General features: G+C 41.0%; 2 protein-coding genes across 4 annotated transcripts in view; both read right to left on the bottom strand.

Moving 5' to 3' along the window:
* Window positions 1-239: 239 nt before the first annotated feature.
* sla2a (Src like adaptor 2a) lies at window positions 240-5,020 on the bottom strand. The gene is made up of 8 exons (XM_050038988.1): window positions 4,709-5,020; window positions 3,823-3,934; window positions 3,628-3,727; window positions 3,451-3,537; window positions 2,996-3,099; window positions 1,533-1,685; window positions 1,311-1,440; window positions 240-796 (listed from the first exon to the last, which is right to left on the bottom strand). Exons 2-8 carry the CDS (start codon window positions 3,893-3,895, stop codon window positions 673-675), a joined length of 771 nt encoding a protein of 256 aa, XP_049894945.1. The 5' UTR covers window positions 3,896-3,934; window positions 4,709-5,020; the 3' UTR covers window positions 240-672.
* Window positions 5,021-7,765: 2,745 nt separating this feature from the next.
* Window positions 7,766-18,820, bottom strand: part of ndrg3a (ndrg family member 3a) — a 43,005-nt gene continuing 31,950 nt past the window's right edge. For 2 of the 3 annotated variants that reach the window (XM_050037873.1, XM_050037875.1), the window contains 10 exons: window positions 18,328-18,414; window positions 15,979-16,035; window positions 15,447-15,550; window positions 14,298-14,363; window positions 14,155-14,206; window positions 13,999-14,046; window positions 13,863-13,898; window positions 12,609-12,660; window positions 11,290-11,328; window positions 7,766-8,814 (listed from right to left, as the gene is read on the bottom strand). In XM_050037873.1, the coding sequence (XP_049893830.1) occupies window positions 8,642-8,814; window positions 11,290-11,328; window positions 12,609-12,660; window positions 13,863-13,898; window positions 13,999-14,046; window positions 14,155-14,206; window positions 14,298-14,363; window positions 15,447-15,550; window positions 15,979-16,035; window positions 18,328-18,414 (714 nt within the window). In that variant the 3' untranslated portion in view covers window positions 7,766-8,641. The remainder of the gene's footprint in view (window positions 8,815-11,289; window positions 11,329-12,608; window positions 12,661-13,862; window positions 13,899-13,998; window positions 14,047-14,154; window positions 14,207-14,297; window positions 14,364-15,446; window positions 15,551-15,978; window positions 16,036-18,327; window positions 18,415-18,820) is intronic. The other variant, XM_050037874.1, reaches the window with a different exon arrangement.

The following is an 18,820-nucleotide window of genomic DNA, read 5'->3' as shown; positions in this document are numbered from 1 at the left end:
AAGCGATGTAGCAGGGATGGAGTTATGCCCTAACCATTTAAATTGTATTAATTTAAATATAATGTTGATAGTCTGGCTTTGTGCGTTTATACAAACGGGAAAGGTTTTCAGTGTGTCAGAGTATAGTTTTTACTCTCAATGAGGCCTTTCCTGGGTAAAATAATAATAGTGATAATAATAATAATATAAACATGCACTGTATGGATATAATGATACTAAATAAAACAGGCAAAACTCACTTGTGTTTAGATGATTATATTTATGTGCTCATTTATCACGTAGCAAATATATTTTATTGGATTCCAATAACAACAATGACAACAATCATATTCCAATATAATTAACATATTTCACATTGTATTCAAACAGAAATCGGTTATAAATTAAGAGAAACATTCAACTTTTGAGATCAAATGAGAACAAAATGTCTCACTGACTCATATTTTCACCGCACTCCTCCGCTGTGTGCCTCCTCTTGCTGGCATACAGTATGTCACAGCATACATTGTAGTGTCTCAGCCCTCCTGCCACATCAGGGCGGTCTGCACAGACCACATTTGGGCGTGCAGATGACTTCCTCTGGCTTGCCCAAACTGCAGAGGTGACAGGACAGTATCTGACTTCACTCTGTCTTTCTGATGTCTTTCTCACAGACTGATCCACTGCCTCGCCTCAAGTGTCCCAGCTGTGATCGTTGCCCTCTGTCATTTGGAGGTAGGAGGTGATGGCCTCCCTCAGTCCCTCGCTCACAAGGGAGTTGTCTGACTCTGTTCTCTTCCTCTTGAAGATCATTGACCTGGAGGATGCAGAAAAGGATTTGCAAAGACTTGGATGAGTAAAGTGCTCATGGTATTGTCAAAAAATGCTACAATTTTACTTTTGCCACAATGTCCCAAACATGGATGGACTATTTTTAGGTGATGTGCACACATGGACAGAAGTTGCACTGCATCAAATCATCATAATCTATTGTAGGGGGTGGGGTGTGTTTACCAAATGTTAGTGCTCATTTCCAGCTCTACACTCACACATTACCCACAATCAAATGTGGCAGATATCAAGTACAGCCACAGTCTTATCTCTCTGTTCTCAATTCTCACTCAGTTTATTCAGAACCGTCTCACAAATGAAAAGTGAAGAGTGGAATAATCTTTCTGACAGTGTCAACCACAACTGAAATAATAAGCTTCACAAAGATTTATCACTTGGTTTCTAACCATGACGCCACCAGGCGCTCGTGCTCTACTATAATAGAGTGACATCTTGTGGCAGTCATCAGTAAAAGCAAGGCTACAGAGCATCTGCCACACCTGCTAATGTCCTTCCAGTTGATAGTAGGCCTCCTGATAGTTGTGGGTACAGGCCTGGCCTCTCTGGCGTTGTCGAGACCCTGGATGAAGCAAGGCCCCATCAGCCGACAGCACAATCCACCTACAGACTCTGGAAGAGGAGGCAACATTTTAATATCACTCTTTTAGAGTCATCTCTGGTACATTCAGGCAAGAAAACAGCTTTACGTCCTCAGTGCAGACCTGAATAGTGTTCCACCAGCTGGTGCAGGGAGGGGAAGGTGACCCCTGGAGATATGTAGATCCAGCCATTTTGGAGCTGAGAGATGCGGTAGTGCTTTACACTGTCCAGGTATGACGGGTTGGTCCTCCTCAGGACAGACAGCGAGTAACAACCTGGGCACAAAAAAAGCAGCGGCTAAACTACCAGCTCTTTATTCTTAATTTACTCCAGCACTTATTCATATTCCTTATCCTTCCTAAACCATAATTGTTCCTATGGCACACTGAGCTATTTTGATGATCTGACTCGTATACTGCCACCTCTGCAAGAAAGTTCTTTAAATAGTGGAACTACATTAGAAACAATGAAAATGATCCACTTACACCCACCATACATATTAATATTTAAAAGCTAATTTTAGGTAGTAGTGCCCTAACAGGACCTACCAGGCACAGGTCCAAGGGCCCAAAATGTCAGGGCCCCCCTGGCCTTCTCTTACAAAATGTCAGATGTCAAATTGACACATACCAGTCAGAAAGAGACTCAAAATGACTATGCAGAGATGCAAAGGAACCACAAACCCAAATGACAACAAAATATATGCTAAACAACCACAAAGAGACACAAAGTAACTACAAAGAGACAAAAATGACCAAAGAAGACACAAAATTACCTTAAAGAGACATAGAATTACCTGAGTAAGAGACAAAACTACCTAAAGAAGACCCACATGACAACAAAAAGACTCAAAACAGCTGCAAAGAGACACAAAATGACCAAAAAAGACACAAAATTATCTCAAAGAGACATAAAATTACCCCAATAAGACACAAAACTACCTAAAGGAAACCCAGATGGCTACAAAATAGACTTGAAACAATCACAAAGAGGCAAAAACTGACCAAAGAGACACAAAATTACCTCAAGACAACACAAAACTACCTCAAAGAGACCCAAATGTCTACAAAATGGACTCCAAACAACCACAAGGACATACAAAATGACCATAAAAGACGCACAATTATTTCAGAGAAGACAAAAATAACATAACAATTACTAGGAGAAGCAAAACCACCACAAAGATTGAGTCTCTTGCTCCTATGGAGGAGAGGTGGTGGGGCACTTTGCATATCTGTGCCCAGGGGCTCATGTCTCATTCTGCCCATGCCCATGCCCATGCCGTAAGTTTGGGGTCCTCCCCCAGAAAATTTTGAGTATCAAATACTTCATTTCCTGCACTCTGGTGAAATTTTAAGCACCCATATGTACCTTTCTGTATCTGTATTTATGGCAGAGAGATGTCTCAGCTGCTTTCATGTCCTCATTGGGGGAAACAAATGCTAACGTTATACATATTCAGGAAGGACATGTCCCTTGTGTTTTCCCCTAAATGTACACCTATACTGGCGCCACAGTATTTGGCCTGGACTGAATATGTATCTACTGCAGCTCACAGTGGGGAAAAAACAAACAACCCTCTCACCTCTGTTTGTCTCTGACTCTCGGATCAAGAAGGCTCCACTCTGGTTATGCGGCTGCATGAGCAGCTCCACTGCTTTGTACCTGCTGATGCCTGTGAACAGCCACCTGAATAGAGAGGAGACACAATGGGACAATAAGACTGTGCTGTCATGAAGACAAAAACAATATTTTGCTGTTGTTTTCAGTTTTGGAAAATCCGCTGCAACAGTATGAAAATACATCCCCCGCTGGAGGAGGACTGAAAGTAAAGGAGGCAGAGGCTGATGTCATGTCATCAGAGAGAACAAAAGTCTTGTTCCAAACTGTCTCCACTGAGGTAAAGGTCACCTATACAGACTCCTCCCACCTGTCAGGGGACTCCCCGCCTTCATTTCACTCCTCTGCTGTCTCTGTCTCACACACACACACACACACACACAGAGTAATGAGACACGTGTCCTCACGACAGTGACCCACCTGTGTGTCACCTTGGCGGTGTAGCTGGTGGGAACGTAGTTCTCATGGCCTGTGGTTGTGGATCTCACTGTCATAAAATCACCGTCACTGTTGGAGAAAACAAGCAGTTATGACTAACTGTGTCTGTCTGGGTGAAAACAAGGGCAACGGTGAAACTTTAGGAGCCATGTCACGCACTCTGATATGATTGTGAGCCGTTCCCCGACGCACATTGTCAACTCTGTATGCTCAAGGGACGGGTAGTCACAGAGGGACACAATGATGCTGTCCTCGGGGGCTGCAGAGAGAAAGAAGGAGGTGCATATCATAAACCAAGCTCAGTTTGTTATATTTTTATTTTGTGTGTGCAGACGTTTCCAGAATATAACCTACTTGGTGATTCAGGTTCAGGTGGATTTTCTAGGATTGTCAGGTTGGATCGACACCTGATGGGACAGGTCCCCATGTTCTCCGGCTTCTGGCTGAGCTGAAATAGCACTTGTGCCTGGAAAAAAAAACCCCAGAAACATAAGCATAATTGGAAAACAGTCCGTCAATAACCTCCACATTCATGATTTAATTATCCCCCTTAGTTATCACATTATGACTGCAGGTACTGCACACCGTTGTAACCTGGCAACAAAACCTGTGAAACAGGAAGGCGGGCTCACCACAACAAGAGGTACTGATATCCTGTGTTACATTTCCAGGCAGCGTGTTTGCCTGGAATTAAATCTACCTCACATGAGAGTGAGAGATTTTTAAAAAATGAATAGATGAGACTTTAATTAGAATCAGGATCAGGTTGAAATGTAATGTAGTAGGTTTTCACTTAGAGGAAAATTGCTTTGGTTTTTGGCGCAAAGATAAAGCGTACAATAAACATGTTAGGAGGAAATAAAAAAGAAGGCAAAGTACTACAAAAGATACAATAAAAATATGACAAAGATAGTTTTAAAAAATTACTATAACATAAAAAATATGTTCAATATAGCTGTTTCAAAGAGCTGTGCAGTTTTGTGCATCATGTGCAAAACTATTAATCAGGGGATCTGCAAATAAAATAAACTAAACAGTTTCAACAGTGACTGATTTCTCCATTAATTTGCAAAGTGGTTTTTGCTAAGTGGGAAATAATTAATATTTCATATCATACAAGTAATCAGGTGATAAGTTTACTCATTTCCTGGATGTAAAACTCAAGTTATTCAACAAAAAGACAGAAAGAAAGACCTTAAGTTCAACAAAAGACCATCACCAGAGGAAGTAACATACTCACCTCTTTCAATTTCTGTAGAAAAAATATTTGTCCAAATTTATATTCCACGACCTTGTCAGGTCAGCTGGTAAATTCCAAATCTCCTTAATGGAAAAATGCTCGTCTGCCTCCAACACACACACACACACACTCTGTTATATGTGTCTGAGCTCAGGTTCCCAGTCAGGCGTGTTGATCAATCACTCCTCTGCGCTGTTCCCATGAAGACGGCTGTGTTTTCGCAGCTGTTCATAGCGGTGGCTGACTGAAGAGGCAAGGCGTCCTTCGCGGCCTTTATGTGTGTCACCCTGCTGCAGCTTCCTGTGACGCTCAAGACCTTGACATCCTGACTCAGAGCAGCTCTTGTTGATCTCTCGGGTGCAGAATGTTTTCAAGGGGGGCCAGAAGTTCATCACTTGTTTATGGAATGACCTGCGTGTCTTCGTAAGCAGCGTGCACAAATACATGTACATGCAACATGTGATGCAATGTTGTGGGCTGAGGCAGTGACATCACAGAGACACTTTATGTAAATTAGGCCGATACAGGCTAGATCTAATCTGCCTTTAGATTTTGCAGCTGAACTGTGATGTCTGGTTAATGGAAAGCGTTGACAACATTTTCCCTGTCAGCCCATTGCTCATATAATCTCAGCCATGTGAAAATATTGCATCTGATGTTGACTTCAGATAAGCTTACAGAGACACGACAAAGCTTCCCCTGCCAGCCTACTCCTGCCCTGATTTACCAGCAGTCATAAGTTCATTTATCATGCTGACACTGTGAGTCAAAACCTCACAGTGGAGCAACATGACTGGGTATAAGAGCATTTTGTTCTCATAAATCTTTTAGGTGTACAAAAGGTCGAAGAAAATTAAGGGTGGGATTTGAAATTAATAATTTATTAAGTGCACCGCCTTGAGCAAGACATTAATTTATGTACATCAGAGATGGTAGAAATGATTTGAATTGTTGGTTTCAGTCGCTGGTATAATCATGCTCACAGATGCTATTAAGATAAGGTCACAAAATGTTCTCTGATCTCTTACTTACTCATAATAAGTGTGAGAACTGCACTGAGTTTCTTAAGAAGCAAAAGAACGACTCTAATATGGATGGAAAAAATAAAACAATCTTCACCAAAACCAGGGTCAGATTGGGGCTAAAGTCACTGAGAACTGCATGTTAGCGCAGATGGAAAGAATGTTTTATCAAAAGATTGAATAATTCCACATCAGCGTGTGGGATATCTCTCTCAAATGGTTTTCTAAACTGGTTCACCACATTGTGTACATTTCCTGTTTGTGTGTTTTCTCACCCCTGATGATATAAATAATTTTGTTCTGATTGCAATTAAATCATTTGGATTTAGTGCTCAGGGCACATTCAGCAAGATTTCCGTGTGTCCTGCCAGCTGCCCGTTACATAGACATTGATTCAGTGCTGTCAGGTGGTGTAAAAGGGGCTGTAGACTCACTCCACCATATTGCTCTGACTGTGATGATCACTCACTGATGAAGACATTTAGATTGACAGCACTGCCAAGACTAGAGGTGGTACCCTTACTACTGACCAACCCCGTTAGCTTTAGATCTTTGGATGATTTTTTTCCATATGTTTGAATTTTAAAAAATAAAAAATAAATGAGTAAATAAATACACAGTGGTGTGGTGGTTAGCACTGTCGCCTCACAGCAAGAGGGTTCCTGGTTCGATCCCAGGAGGGAGCCCCTCTGTGTGGAGTTTGCATGTTCTCCCAGCATTGGCATGGGTTTTCTCCGGGTACTCCAGCTTCCTCCCACAGTCCAAGGACATGCACGTTAATTGGTGACTCTAAATTGAACTGAATGGTTGTCTTTCTCTATGCGTCAGCCCTGTGATAGTCTGGTGACCTGTCCAGGGTGTACCCTGCCTCTTGCCCAATGACAGCTGGGATAGGCTCCAGCCCCCCTGCGACCCTCAAGAGGATAAGCGGTTACAAAAATGGATGGATGGGGATTTGGCACATGACCAGTCATTGTTTCAACATTAAAACATTTAATTCTTATGGTTTTAAAAAGGTTAATAACAACATTGAAATTTCCGAAAGATCTTTTTCAACGTCGAGACATTTTGAAACAAGGTTTTGAGTTTATGAAACATCGACGTTGATTCATCTTTCAATATCAAAACATATTTCAACAGTGATTCAGCCATGGTGTATGACGTTAATTGGACAGTGAGTAAACATCAGAATGTCAGCTGGGTGGATCAATGTATTGACTCAACGATCCAAAGTCATTGCTGCAACGTGAAAACATAGATACATATTGTCATCTCAAGATACATTTTTTAATTTGAAATTTCCATGGCACGTCTGTGTCACCATTTCTGTCAGAGCACACCTCCTTCATAAACATTCAAACAGTGTTAGCGGTTTAGCAGCAGGCAGATCATGTTAAGCAGCCGGGAGAAAGACCATGAGAATATATACTGATATTGCAGGCCCCTGAACTGAATCAAATCGAAATTGAACCATCACAGACTTTGATGTCAGAAATTGTGTATCATAGTCATAGACCCCTAATTCATGCTAGGGTTGTTGCATCACACTCTACAGATACCGTCTCCACTCCTGCATGTTCTCAGTGAGAGGTTAATTTGTTTTTGCCATCGGTTGAGGAAAACCATATCGCTGCACCACTCAGCATGATAAGAGGAACCTCAGAGGTGGCCGATAGCACGGACTGACATTTAGCTCTCTGCTCCCATGACAGTAACAACCTTTTCACTTTGAAGACTATCTTCTCATCTCATTTGCAGAGCAGCTGACCATTGTTTTGTTTTTTTTAACGTGCTAAATATAGACGCATGTCTTGTGTGACAACATTGTGAGGAAATAAGAACAAGTGTGGTTGGAAACTAACTCACCACAGTCACCTCTTTTCCACTGACAGCAGAGCAGCAAGCACATACTGCTCTACGATACACTGAGAACTTTCTCTTTCTCTCATTCAAATCAGTCCACGACACGTATTATTCATCTGCACCTGGTAGAGGTATTGGCAATGCACTGATAAATGAAAACAGCATTAAAAGGTGTCGTCATGTTGTAGCTTTATTCAGTAGTAATATAAATGAGTTGAATCAGCAGACAGTGAAAAGCACCACTGGGGCCCCTCAGTGAAGGGACTCATACTTTTCACAGGAGTACCCACGTGTTAAAGGTTGTTAAAACATCACTTAATAATCTATTGAACTGAACAAAAACAACAACACAAAGCAGAAAGAAAAGGAGTTACAAAAAGAATACAAAAAAAAAGAACATATGTGAAGGGACACACTGGTGCATGACGTCTCCCCCTAACACTGAATGTTCTCTCTCCACAGCTTTAGTTTAGTGTGCTACAGTCTGCAGTGCTTCTTCCACGTATCACTTTACCTTCACTTCTGTAGCTACAGTAGGTGGAGTGATCCCTCGACATACTTTGTGACCAGTTTGGCCTCACACTGCAGCAAGTTCGGGATTAAACAGAAGGACACAGTGACTCAAAATCAAAGCAGCCCACAGGTTTAGAGTTCACAACAGGAGAGATGGTTAAATAGTAAAAAGAGTTGTGCAATCAAGTTATTCTGAACAGATGGAGAATTTCTACAGTGTGTGAAGACATTAAAAACAAAGACAATGTGAACAAAAAATAAATACAAGGGGGTTGAGTCAATCATTTAGTTTGACCATTTGAATGTACAACACATCTGAATGTAGTTATGGTTTGTGGTAGGAATGTGACTTTTACAGTATATTCAATATTTAATAATATGCATCTCTTAATATATTTATTACATCCTCTTTTCTAATCACATAGTTCAATACATTTCCTCCTGGGGTTGAGTTGCTTAGGAGCGGGATGAGAGAGAGACAGAGAGAGAAAGAGAGGGCACATAAGTTACTATAGGAGTGTGCAGAGGGTGGGGTTTAGCAGGACACCTCCATGGTCTGGGGTGCGGCCTGGTTGTCCAGGGCCCCGGTGGCGCTGCCCTCCAGCAGGCTGTTGAGGTTGTTGCGGCTGCGACTGCTGTCCATGGAGGTGATGCTGGAAGAGGAGGCGGTGCGTGAGCGAGCCAGACGAGTCATTCCTGCTGACGGCACTGAAACAGAGAGCCGCGCATTAATATTCCACTCACACAGCACGGAGACTCAGAGCAGTGTGGGAGCACTTAAAGGGGAACTACGCCCATTTTAAAAATTCATACATGCTACTCCTGTGATCTAAGACAGTCACAAAATATTAGTAAACATGATCACCACTCCAAATCCAAAAACTAGAGTGCTAAAGCTCAAATTTGTGATGTCACCAAGTATAAAGTCTGAAGCTGCTCCACAGACAATGAAGTGAGAAAGATGTTATAGACGAAACTGAGAGCACTCTGGGGAATGTCCTGGGTATAGACTGAATCACCATGACGTCACACTCACAACAATCACTTTGGGTGAACAACTGGCAATTGTTTTCAATTACAGAGGTATGTAAAAACAGCTAACTTGTTTATTTCTGTCTTCACTTTCAGCCGTAACTGTAAGACATATCATTAAACATGGTGGTTTCTGCTGTTCCTGTTTTATGTACTGCACTGCTTTGCTAACATCTTCAAAGAACTATATACCAACGTACTGCTGTCGACAGGGGCTGCAGCAAAACATATTTTAGCCACCTAAAAGGTCTGTATCTGTTAAAGTGCAAGCTATATTTGGAATCCCTGTCACCACTTTACCTTACACACTAACTGATGGAGGCCGTGGTAGATCATTAACTGTTGTGTTTTACCAAGTAAAATAACTGTTTTTGTCAACAGAGTGTGATGGCTTTGAGATAGTGGCTTCCGTTACCCATCAAAAATGGCTGTCTGATAACAAGATAACGCTGTGAAAACATTTCTAAACATAATGTACACTTAAAGTGATATCAGGTTTTTTTAGACAGGCCTTTTTCAGGGTTCCCACATGTTTTTTACAAGTGATTTTTTAAAAACTTTTTTCTATAATATTCTACCCCATTTCCATGACTTTAATTAAGTAGCTTACTAGGTAGGTCTACATAGCTACTAGGAGCCATTCTGAGGCTTTAACTCCTGTGTGCTCTGCCCTAAGACAGGAATCGTAGCAAAAATGCAGCATGGACTCTGGCATGGAGTGTCTTTGTGTCTACAAATGCAGCAGACACAAAGTGGTAACAGTATCAGGCCTGGCTACGGCCTGTGTGGAATATGTGCCGACGCTGGCACTCTGTTTAGCTGCCTTTTTGGTTGTCTTGATGCTTTTTTCCCTTTAGCATTGCTGATCAGAGCCACTTCCTCCATGTCGCCAAGGTCAAACGTTTTGGTGCACCGTGGCTAGGGACTGCCTCTCTCGAGCAATGTTTTATATTTTTCCTTTGAAAACCATACATAATAAAACTAACACTTGCTAACTTTACTCACTAGTCAGACATTACAGCCGCCAACCAGCTGCAGAGGCCTTCGCCAATCATGTGACACTAGCCAACAGTCATGAACCTCAGCGCTGGATTTTAATTGAGTCATACAAGGAGGGTATTTCTCATAACGTTAGACATGTTCTGGGGTTTTTATGAGTATATTTTAAACAACAACTGTGTATATTTAAAACTTTTCCATAACATTATGTTAATTCCAAACCATTTCCAGGCCTGGAAAACAGTCTGTCTAATTTCATAACTTTTCCAGGAGCTTTCATGACTGTGGGAACCCTGCTGTTTTTATGTAGCTAAAAACTAACCAACTGAGGCAGCGTTTGCTCAGTGCCATTTTGTTTCATGTACGTGACATGGCGTTCTTCTACCTGGAAGTTACTGTAAACAAACATTGTCTATATGGAAATGTTTCCTGTCTCACAACTGAGATCACTACAAAGCATAAAGCTTATTTAGGATAAAAAAGGAAACTAACATTGTGTGGGTGCACAAAATCAGGCGTCCATTCACTGTCTACGGAGCAGCCCCAGACTTTATATTTCATGACATCACTAGCTGAAACTCACTTCTCTGGTTAGTAGCTCATGTTCACAAATATTGACTGAGCTTTCTGAGGGGATGGAAATAACACATTGGAATCCTTAATTTAGGTGACATTCCCCTTTTAGATACCAAGATGCAACACCAACAAAAGTGTGTACCATGCAAACGATTCTCAAATATGGAGATCAGTCAAATAAAAGTAACTGAGGATGACTGCATGTGTGTCTCTACTGTTTAAAAACATATGAAAGCAATACAACAGCAGAATACAGCAACTGCAATCCAACTGAACTGACTGAGGAAGCAACAGCAGCAGGTCATGCAACAAAATAGGACACTGAGAACAGAATCCATGCTAACAGGACAAACTAAACTCCGACAGGGAGATGAATGTGTGTCAGAGTATGCAGAATGATCTCGCTGGTTAATACTGACTGACTGTATCCACCACACTGAGCTGCTGTTGAATACCAATATGAACCAGTGCCCTCTGGAGAATTTCTGCATACATTGACATTCATCTGCTGAGGAGTGTTGAAAGGCCAGTGGGTTTAAAGCCCTCTAATCTGGCAGCTGCTCAAGAACCCGGTACCTGATTCGTTGCTCAGGTGACTGAGAAGAACGTAGGGAACTGTAAGCAATGATTAAAGGAGGAAGAAAGAGAGGGAGAGATGTTGACAAGGTAGCTCTTGTGTTGCTTTATCCCGCCACAGTGTATTTCTGATTCTGACTGAGGCTCTGTCGCAGCTTGGTGGTCGTTGGTCACAAAAAGCTGTTTGCTATCAATAACAGGTAGGGAATCATAGCATGTGTGCAAACTAGAGTCTTTATTTCCTGTACTCTTTGGCTGTTTCTCTTTTGCATTTCACACTGTGGCAATGTGTTAATGAGGGAAAAGCAGCTTTCAGTAACATGCTGAGGTGTTAAGATTTATTTTCCACACTTTCTCTGCGTGAAAACACTCTTTTTAATCAGTTTTAATCCTGCAGTGGCATTTACTCAACAGGGGGACTCGGTGGCCTTTAAAGCAACACTGAAGCACTGACATACTGGCTACACCCGAGGGTGCCTCCCACAGTAAAAGGTTTGGGAATGGGAGAGAGCAAAAGAGAATTAGCATTACAGAAATACACACACAGACAGGCATTATCTGTGCGACCACAGCAAGCAAACCTACATTCATCATGATTTCATCCATCCATAGATTCTGGTTGGTGCACTGGACAGGTCAGTAAGGTCTGACAGAAATGTGTTTGTTTTCTTGGCAGATGAATGACCTGAAGGCCTGTTTAAGAATGCACTGTGATCTCTCTAGAAAGAGACTGCATTGTTAAACAGTTCTGGATAGAAAAGAAAATCACACGAGGTCAAAAAGAAAGAAAAAAAGAACAGAGGGTATTTTTTACGCCCACTCTGAACTGAACAGGAAGTGAATTGCTGTTCAGCGTATCTCGAGTGTCATTTCAGTCATGCTAGAAGCACTTACACCTCACCTACTGAGGGTTGTGGGGACCACACACTGCAAAGAGCAGAGAGGAAATGGCGTTAGCGTCCACCTAGCCGATCAGGCTGCTTTTGCGTGACCAGGCTGACAAAAAAACGCGTCTTTTCATGCACTGCAGGCCACAGTCCAAACCCCTTCAGCGGGGGGGGGGGGGGTTAGCAACAGCTCGTAGGAGCCTGCAGTTGAACAATCCTCAAGCAACTGTTGTCAGTGCACTCACGTCAACAGGAAATTCTCTGAATAACACAGACCAACCTCGACCACAAACGCGTCATCCTAAGAAGGTGTTAGCCTGTAAACAATTCTTGGATGTTCAATGTAGAGACGACTGGTTTGTATCATTTTATATTTAGATGTTTTTACTGACTAACAACAAGAAGCAGAGACATATGAGCATGTTTACTTACTGTAGCCCATTCCCTGAACAAAGTACTTGAAGGCCTCAGCAAGTTTCCCTGGCTGTGAACAGATAAAAGATCAAAGTTAGAGGATCATTTAGACAAGAAAACTGCTAAATGACTAGGGATGGGAATATGATGATACGGTTTTGTTGATACCAGTGCCTTTATCGATTCCACCTACTGGTCTGATTCAGTTTCCTTACTGACTTCTGATCAATTTTCAAAGTGGAAAAAAGTAGGCCTACACAGGGTTTCAGCATCAACGTAACTGTTTTATCATCTCTGAGTCTGAACACAGTGTAGAAACTGAGTTTTTAAAAAAAATGCATGCAGCTGAAACATAACTAACCTCTTGGAAAACAGCTAGTCTAATTAGGAGTGAGGGGAAAAAAAACAATACAGCATAGTATCGAGCTATTTTTGTCTGGCAATATCGTATCGTCACACAGTGCCAGGTATCTTTTTTATAATTATATAAATTATTAATATGACAAATGCAGATTAATGTTAAGGTAGCCTACTGGAATAATATAATCAATTGGGGTTTTTTTTCAGTCAACTAGATACATTTTGCTGCTGCTGCAAAAAAGGCTGAAATTAGATGAACAGACTGAAAACTTTATCTTATTAGAGAAAACAGATGTTGACAAAGTTTTCCTTTAGGGGCACAATTTACAGCTGAAAAAGGGGAATATAATCGCAATACATTTTACTGTATTATTAGCATATTGCAACATATTTAAAATCATAATAATAATACTGTATTGTGACTTCAGTATGGTGATAATATTGTATCTGGTAATTTCCACTCCTAAATCTAATCTACCAAAATTCTGGTTCTTCTTCTGTTGTGAAAGGATGCAAACCGTTTACCACAAATTTTGTGATTGCACAATGACACCTGCTCACTTGTTAAGTCAAGCCGCAGTGGCTCTGGTGGGTAGAATGTCAAATACATGACATTTGTGGACCTACTACTACACCCCTACACCCCTACATCACAAGCAGCACTGATGTCATCTTTTCTTGTGAACTGAAGCCACACTTGCAAGTCTCGAGCAGTGTTGACGCATGGGTTTGACATCATTGTTTTGCAATGCACAACTGTCAGAAAAATATGCCGGCATCGATAAAAGGAAGCGATAAGCTCTGAGGCATAAGATTCCGATGGATCGGACAATTTGGAACTGGTTCTCAACTGGCACTGGTTCTCGATTCACATCCCTATGAGTGATCAAACCAAAAACTTGAAAAACCAACCTGCACAACCTGGGGCAGACCTCCACAATCAGCCATCTGGGTAAAATGAAAAGTCTTATTAATACAGTCTTTGTACAGTCAAAAAAAATGTTTATCATATTTCATTAATTACCAAATTTATTACAAAAAGTTTCACCTTTAGCAGTGTGGTCTTGGTAGGATTTAACCTAGAATTGCACTCCACCTGAAACATCAACAAGAGGTTACTACTGAGCTAAAAAAAAGAGAGAGAAATAACTGCAAATGCTTCCCAAGGCTTCTTAGGTTACTGAGATGATGGATCATAACTCACCACAGCCTCCACAGCAGGTGATGTGTCACCAACCACCAGCAGCGCAGGGCACCTGGATGAGAAACAGATGAAGTGTAAGTATTTTTAAAACTGTGGACTCCGAAACAAATGGTATTCTGTGTTTTCTAAGTCTCAAAACCTACGTTAGTGTGTTAACTGTGTCCTCATTCAGACCGACAATTGGCCTCTCGATCTCCAGGTCTGTGCGGCTGGTGCAGGGAGACAAATTATAGTTAGTTAGCAGAGCTGAAACAATGTGATCTGGCTAAAATACAGGGTGACTCAGCAGAAATCCTGATTCTCTGTGCACCTCATGATTTCATATAAAATACTTGTTCTTTGTGTTTTGTGATGCATTGCTTTATTCTGTGTATTCACATCTGGCTTAGCGCACACTCACAGAATTTACATGCCTCATCCATACTCATAAATGTGATCAAGAACTAGGGTTGGGGGAAAAATAGATTCTTAGATGCATTGCGATTCTCTCTTGAAAGAATATGGGCCCTATCTTACACCTGGCGTAAAGTGGTGCATAGCCCAGTTCAACAGTTTCAGACTAACGCAGCTAAGTCTATATTTTCACAGCCAGCGCCCAGGTTGTGAAAGTAGCAAATATACTTGGGCCCATCTGTGCACTTATAGATGTGTAGATCTTAAATGAGGTGTGGTGTCAGGTCATTGTTGGTACTCTGAGGCAGCAGAGAGCGACTGCACCACTGACCAACGCAAACCTGATCTAAAGTCAACAGCGCAGTATTTTCCTGTCATTTAAAGGGTGCATTATTCACATTGTAGAATGCACCCACATAAGTGGGATCATAACACGCGTACGCTCTGCTTGTTACACACACAGGATGGCATGGATGAGTGGCAGGTGGGTAAATTAATACATCATTAATAGGAAAACATGCTGTGAAAGGTGCAGGTGCACCTGGCTTTTGAAGAGAATGGGAGATGACACTCTGATTGTTTGAATTCATGTTACACCAAACAAACACCTATGTTTTAATTAAGAGACAAAACACAACCCCTCTGCTCCTTGCGCCGCTTTGCACCCAGCTTAGGCAACATATATGTTTTGTTTAAAAAGTAGTCACACAGTGAGATAAATAAATGATGTATAGAAATATAAAATTTGGATGCAATAAAATGCATTAATGATCACATCGTAGCCCTCTGAATCAGAATCAAATCGTGAGGTGCCTGGAGATTCCTAGCTCTATCAAAACCACAATAAATGAGGGAAAATGCTGCTTAGGAAAACATTAATGCACAGTGAATGTACACACTATTGGTAGGAGCCACAGAAGAGGGCCAGGTTGTCCTGGTTGATGTCTTGGGCGATGTGGAGGCGGTAGGTCTGGATCAGCTCCTGGTTCTCTGTCAGCTCATCCTGGTGAACAGAGCAGAGTAAATAAATCCTGCCTTGCAGCAGACAGCCATAAAGAGCTCAGATGAAATAAGAAGTAGTCTCTGTATAAAGTGCATGTAAGCAGCATGTACTGAATGTACAGGGAGCTGTTTATATTTAGTCTTGCTGCAGACAAGCTGTGGGATATACAGTATGCTTAGCTTCAGCACTGCAGTTATTAAACTGAGTCTGTGATCTTACATGTCACAATCCACCGGTCTATATATCCAGGAGGACAGAAATAGAATAATTACTACAAGTGTGTTATAAGAGCGAGATGAGGTAAAGGCATCGAGGGAAATCAAGAAAAGCCTCCTGATGTTCAGTTAGTGTTTCACATTGTCAATGAAAAGGTCAACAACACTAAAAAAAAAGCACATGGTGAGTAATGTACTGCCAGGGAAACTCACGGTGCTGAAGTGGTGAGACATAACGATATCCACCAAATTACTGGTCCATCCAGACAGCTGCACAGGAGAAAGGAAAGATCCAGTTAGGACAGAGATGACTTTTTTTATTTATTCATGTAGGAAAATTATGGTTATGGCTATGTTGCCATGCCTGTTTATCATACCTTGTGTATGCACTGAGAGATTTAATGTTTTTAGTCTTATCTAAATTTAGAAATTGTGAAGGAAGTGGTGCCCTGGTGGATAAGTAGGGCTTTTCCATTGGCACTTTTGGCCACACCGAGTCAAACCATGTGATGATTTGTGTTTCTATTAGTAGTTTAAATGCGCTAAAATGTGGCCCACAACGCCCACGATGGACCATCGTCTGACTGCATCCAAGCAGGTTGCAGTGGCGTCAGATGGGCCTCACCATCATTTCAGCAACATTCAGTAATGATTCAGCAATGTCCCGAAAATCCTCAAAGATAAGTAGCTGGCTACCATCAACTGTTGCACAGTAGTATAGTTAGTTAACAGCACAAAGAGGACACTGCTTTTTAAACTTCATCGACTCAAGACAAGGGTGTCAGCAGCTTAAGATATATCTTCAAGTGGGTTGCCCTGTTGTATGGAGATCTAAATCCCTGCCACACTGGGCTGATGTGCCAAGACAAATGTGTCAAAACCAAGCCAGCATATCTATCGCATCTATTGCATATTGATTAGTTGTCAACTATTAAATTCATTGCCAACTAATTTGATAATTGATTAAAAGACTTGAGTAATTTTAAAGATATTTTTTAGGGCATTTTGCCTTTAATGGACAGGACAGGTAAGTTTGAAGGGGGGGAGAGAGAGGGGGGGGGGACGACATGCAGCAAAGGGCCCCAGGCTGGACTCGAACCCGGGCCGCTGCGGCAACAGCCTTGTACATGGGGCGACTGCTCTACCCACTAAGCCACCGACACCCCGATTTAAAAATTCTCTGATTCCAGCTGTTTAAATGTGAATATTTTCTGGTTTCCCTTTTCCTTTCTGACTGTAATCTGAATATCTTTGGATTGTGGACAAAACAAGACATTTGAGGATGTCATTTTGGGCTATGGGAAAAACTGATTGACAATGTCGCCATTTTCTGACATTTTACAGACCAACAACGAACTGATTAAAAACATATAAACAACAGATTAGGAGACAATGATATTAATTATTAGTTGCAACCCTTACACTATTATAAATGCAACCTTGCCATTTGATTCAAGCCAGGCAGCTTTGTTTCAAGTAAAACACTTCTGTCACTTTCTCTTTTTCTCCATCACTACTGTCACCATCCAATAAAAACAAAATGTTAAAACAAATCTCTCAATTAAGTAATTTTATCATTTTCTTTTATACATTTGGCTTAGTTGGGCCAAATATTCACTGAAGAACATGTGAAGTGTGGTGATTATAATCTTTATGGGACAAAGGTCATATTAAGCTCCCCCTGGCTCTGTGACTACTGTGTGTAACACTAACGCAGCTTGTATAGTACACACAACAGTATACAGTTCACAGTATGTAAGTGCAGTAGTACAGTACTATATTATGACCCATTGTGTTCTTACCTGCACTTACAGAGCACGACTAACTCAAAATGAAACTAATCTAAATGAATGACCCTTAACCCTAAAAACTGCAGGTAAAATCAAATTAACACAGGATTAGAGCCCCTGCCTGTGTTTTTATGCCATTAATCCAACACTTATAACTTGTACACTTACCTTTTTTTTTTTAAGTCTCTTTAAATTATTATCCTTATTCATAACAATATATTATCAGGTGTATCATGGGTATAAGATAAGATAAAATAATCATTTTTAGAGATGGTGAAAACAAGAAGCAACAGTTAAAAAAAACACAAAGCAATATAATTAGTAAATGTCAGTAAAAAACACACAGATCAGTCTAATAATTAAACAGTAAGAAAATACAGGGCAACCTGTAAAAAAATTAAAATAAGTAAACAGTGAAAACCAAGAGGCAATTTAATAAGTAAACAGTAAAAAGCAAAACATAATAAACTGACAGGCTGATAAACATTTGAAATGTAAACAGGGTCTCGTTGTCAGCATCCATGATTTTATTTCAAGTAATCTTCTTTAGTTTTTGCATCATATAAACGAGTCTAAAATAAAATGCCAGACATGAACAACATTAAGCAGAGAGCTTAAAATAGTATACTTAGGGTAGTGAGTGCATTCATTAATAGCAACCTAACAAATGGCTGGAAACTGAACTGAAATGGCTGGTTAATTATTTAAGCTGCTCTATGTTGCAGAATGTACTGATGACTTTCTAGGTTTATGATGCAGTGGTAATACTGACCTTTGAAGCTGCCCAGTCGATCCAGCCCTCAGCACATGGGTCGATGTTGATCAAAACCAGCCCCTCCACCAGGGTGGGGTTGTTCAGCTGGGAGGGAAAGGACGCATGTCAGTGCCAACTTAGAATATGACTTTTTGACCAGTGAAATAGCCCAACATTGGTGTTATCTTGCATTGTGCGTGCTGTGCTATACTTAAAATGTTCAGTTTTCCCTCTTATGCAAACCTACAGTGTGGTTTAGTGTTCGTGTGTGGTTTATGCCTATGCATAGCTACATCTTCACAAGTTTTTGCCCAGGATTTTGTGCATTTCATTAACAGTGCAGATGCAGGGTGAAGCCACTGCAAAGTGATAGAAAGTGAGGCATATCTGTTCGTTAAAATGAAGACATAAAACAATGAAGATGGAATCCTGAGCTTCTAAATTAAGGAGTGTGGTTTTGGAATGGCCTGAAGACAGAAACAGGATGTCTGGGGAAATCTAAACTCCATCT

Source organism: Epinephelus moara, chromosome 24 (assembly GCF_006386435.1).
Source record: "Epinephelus moara isolate mb chromosome 24, YSFRI_EMoa_1.0, whole genome shotgun sequence".
NCBI lineage: Eukaryota > Metazoa > Chordata > Actinopteri > Perciformes > Serranidae > Epinephelus > Epinephelus moara.
This window is presented reverse-complemented; position numbering and strand designations above follow the sequence as displayed.

Coding starts and splice junctions, on each gene's coding strand:
- sla2a (XM_050038988.1), bottom strand. CDS start 3,895: ATGGGGACCTGTCCCATCAGGTGTCGATCCAACCTGACAATCCTAGAA. Junction 3,728..3,822: donor ACCTGAACCTGAATCACCAA/GTAGGTTATATT, acceptor TTCTCTCTGCAG/CCCCCGAGGACAGCATCATT. Junction 1,441..1,532: donor GCTGGTGGAACACTATTCAG/GTCTGCACTGAG, acceptor CTCCTCTTCCAG/AGTCTGTAGGTGGATTGTGC.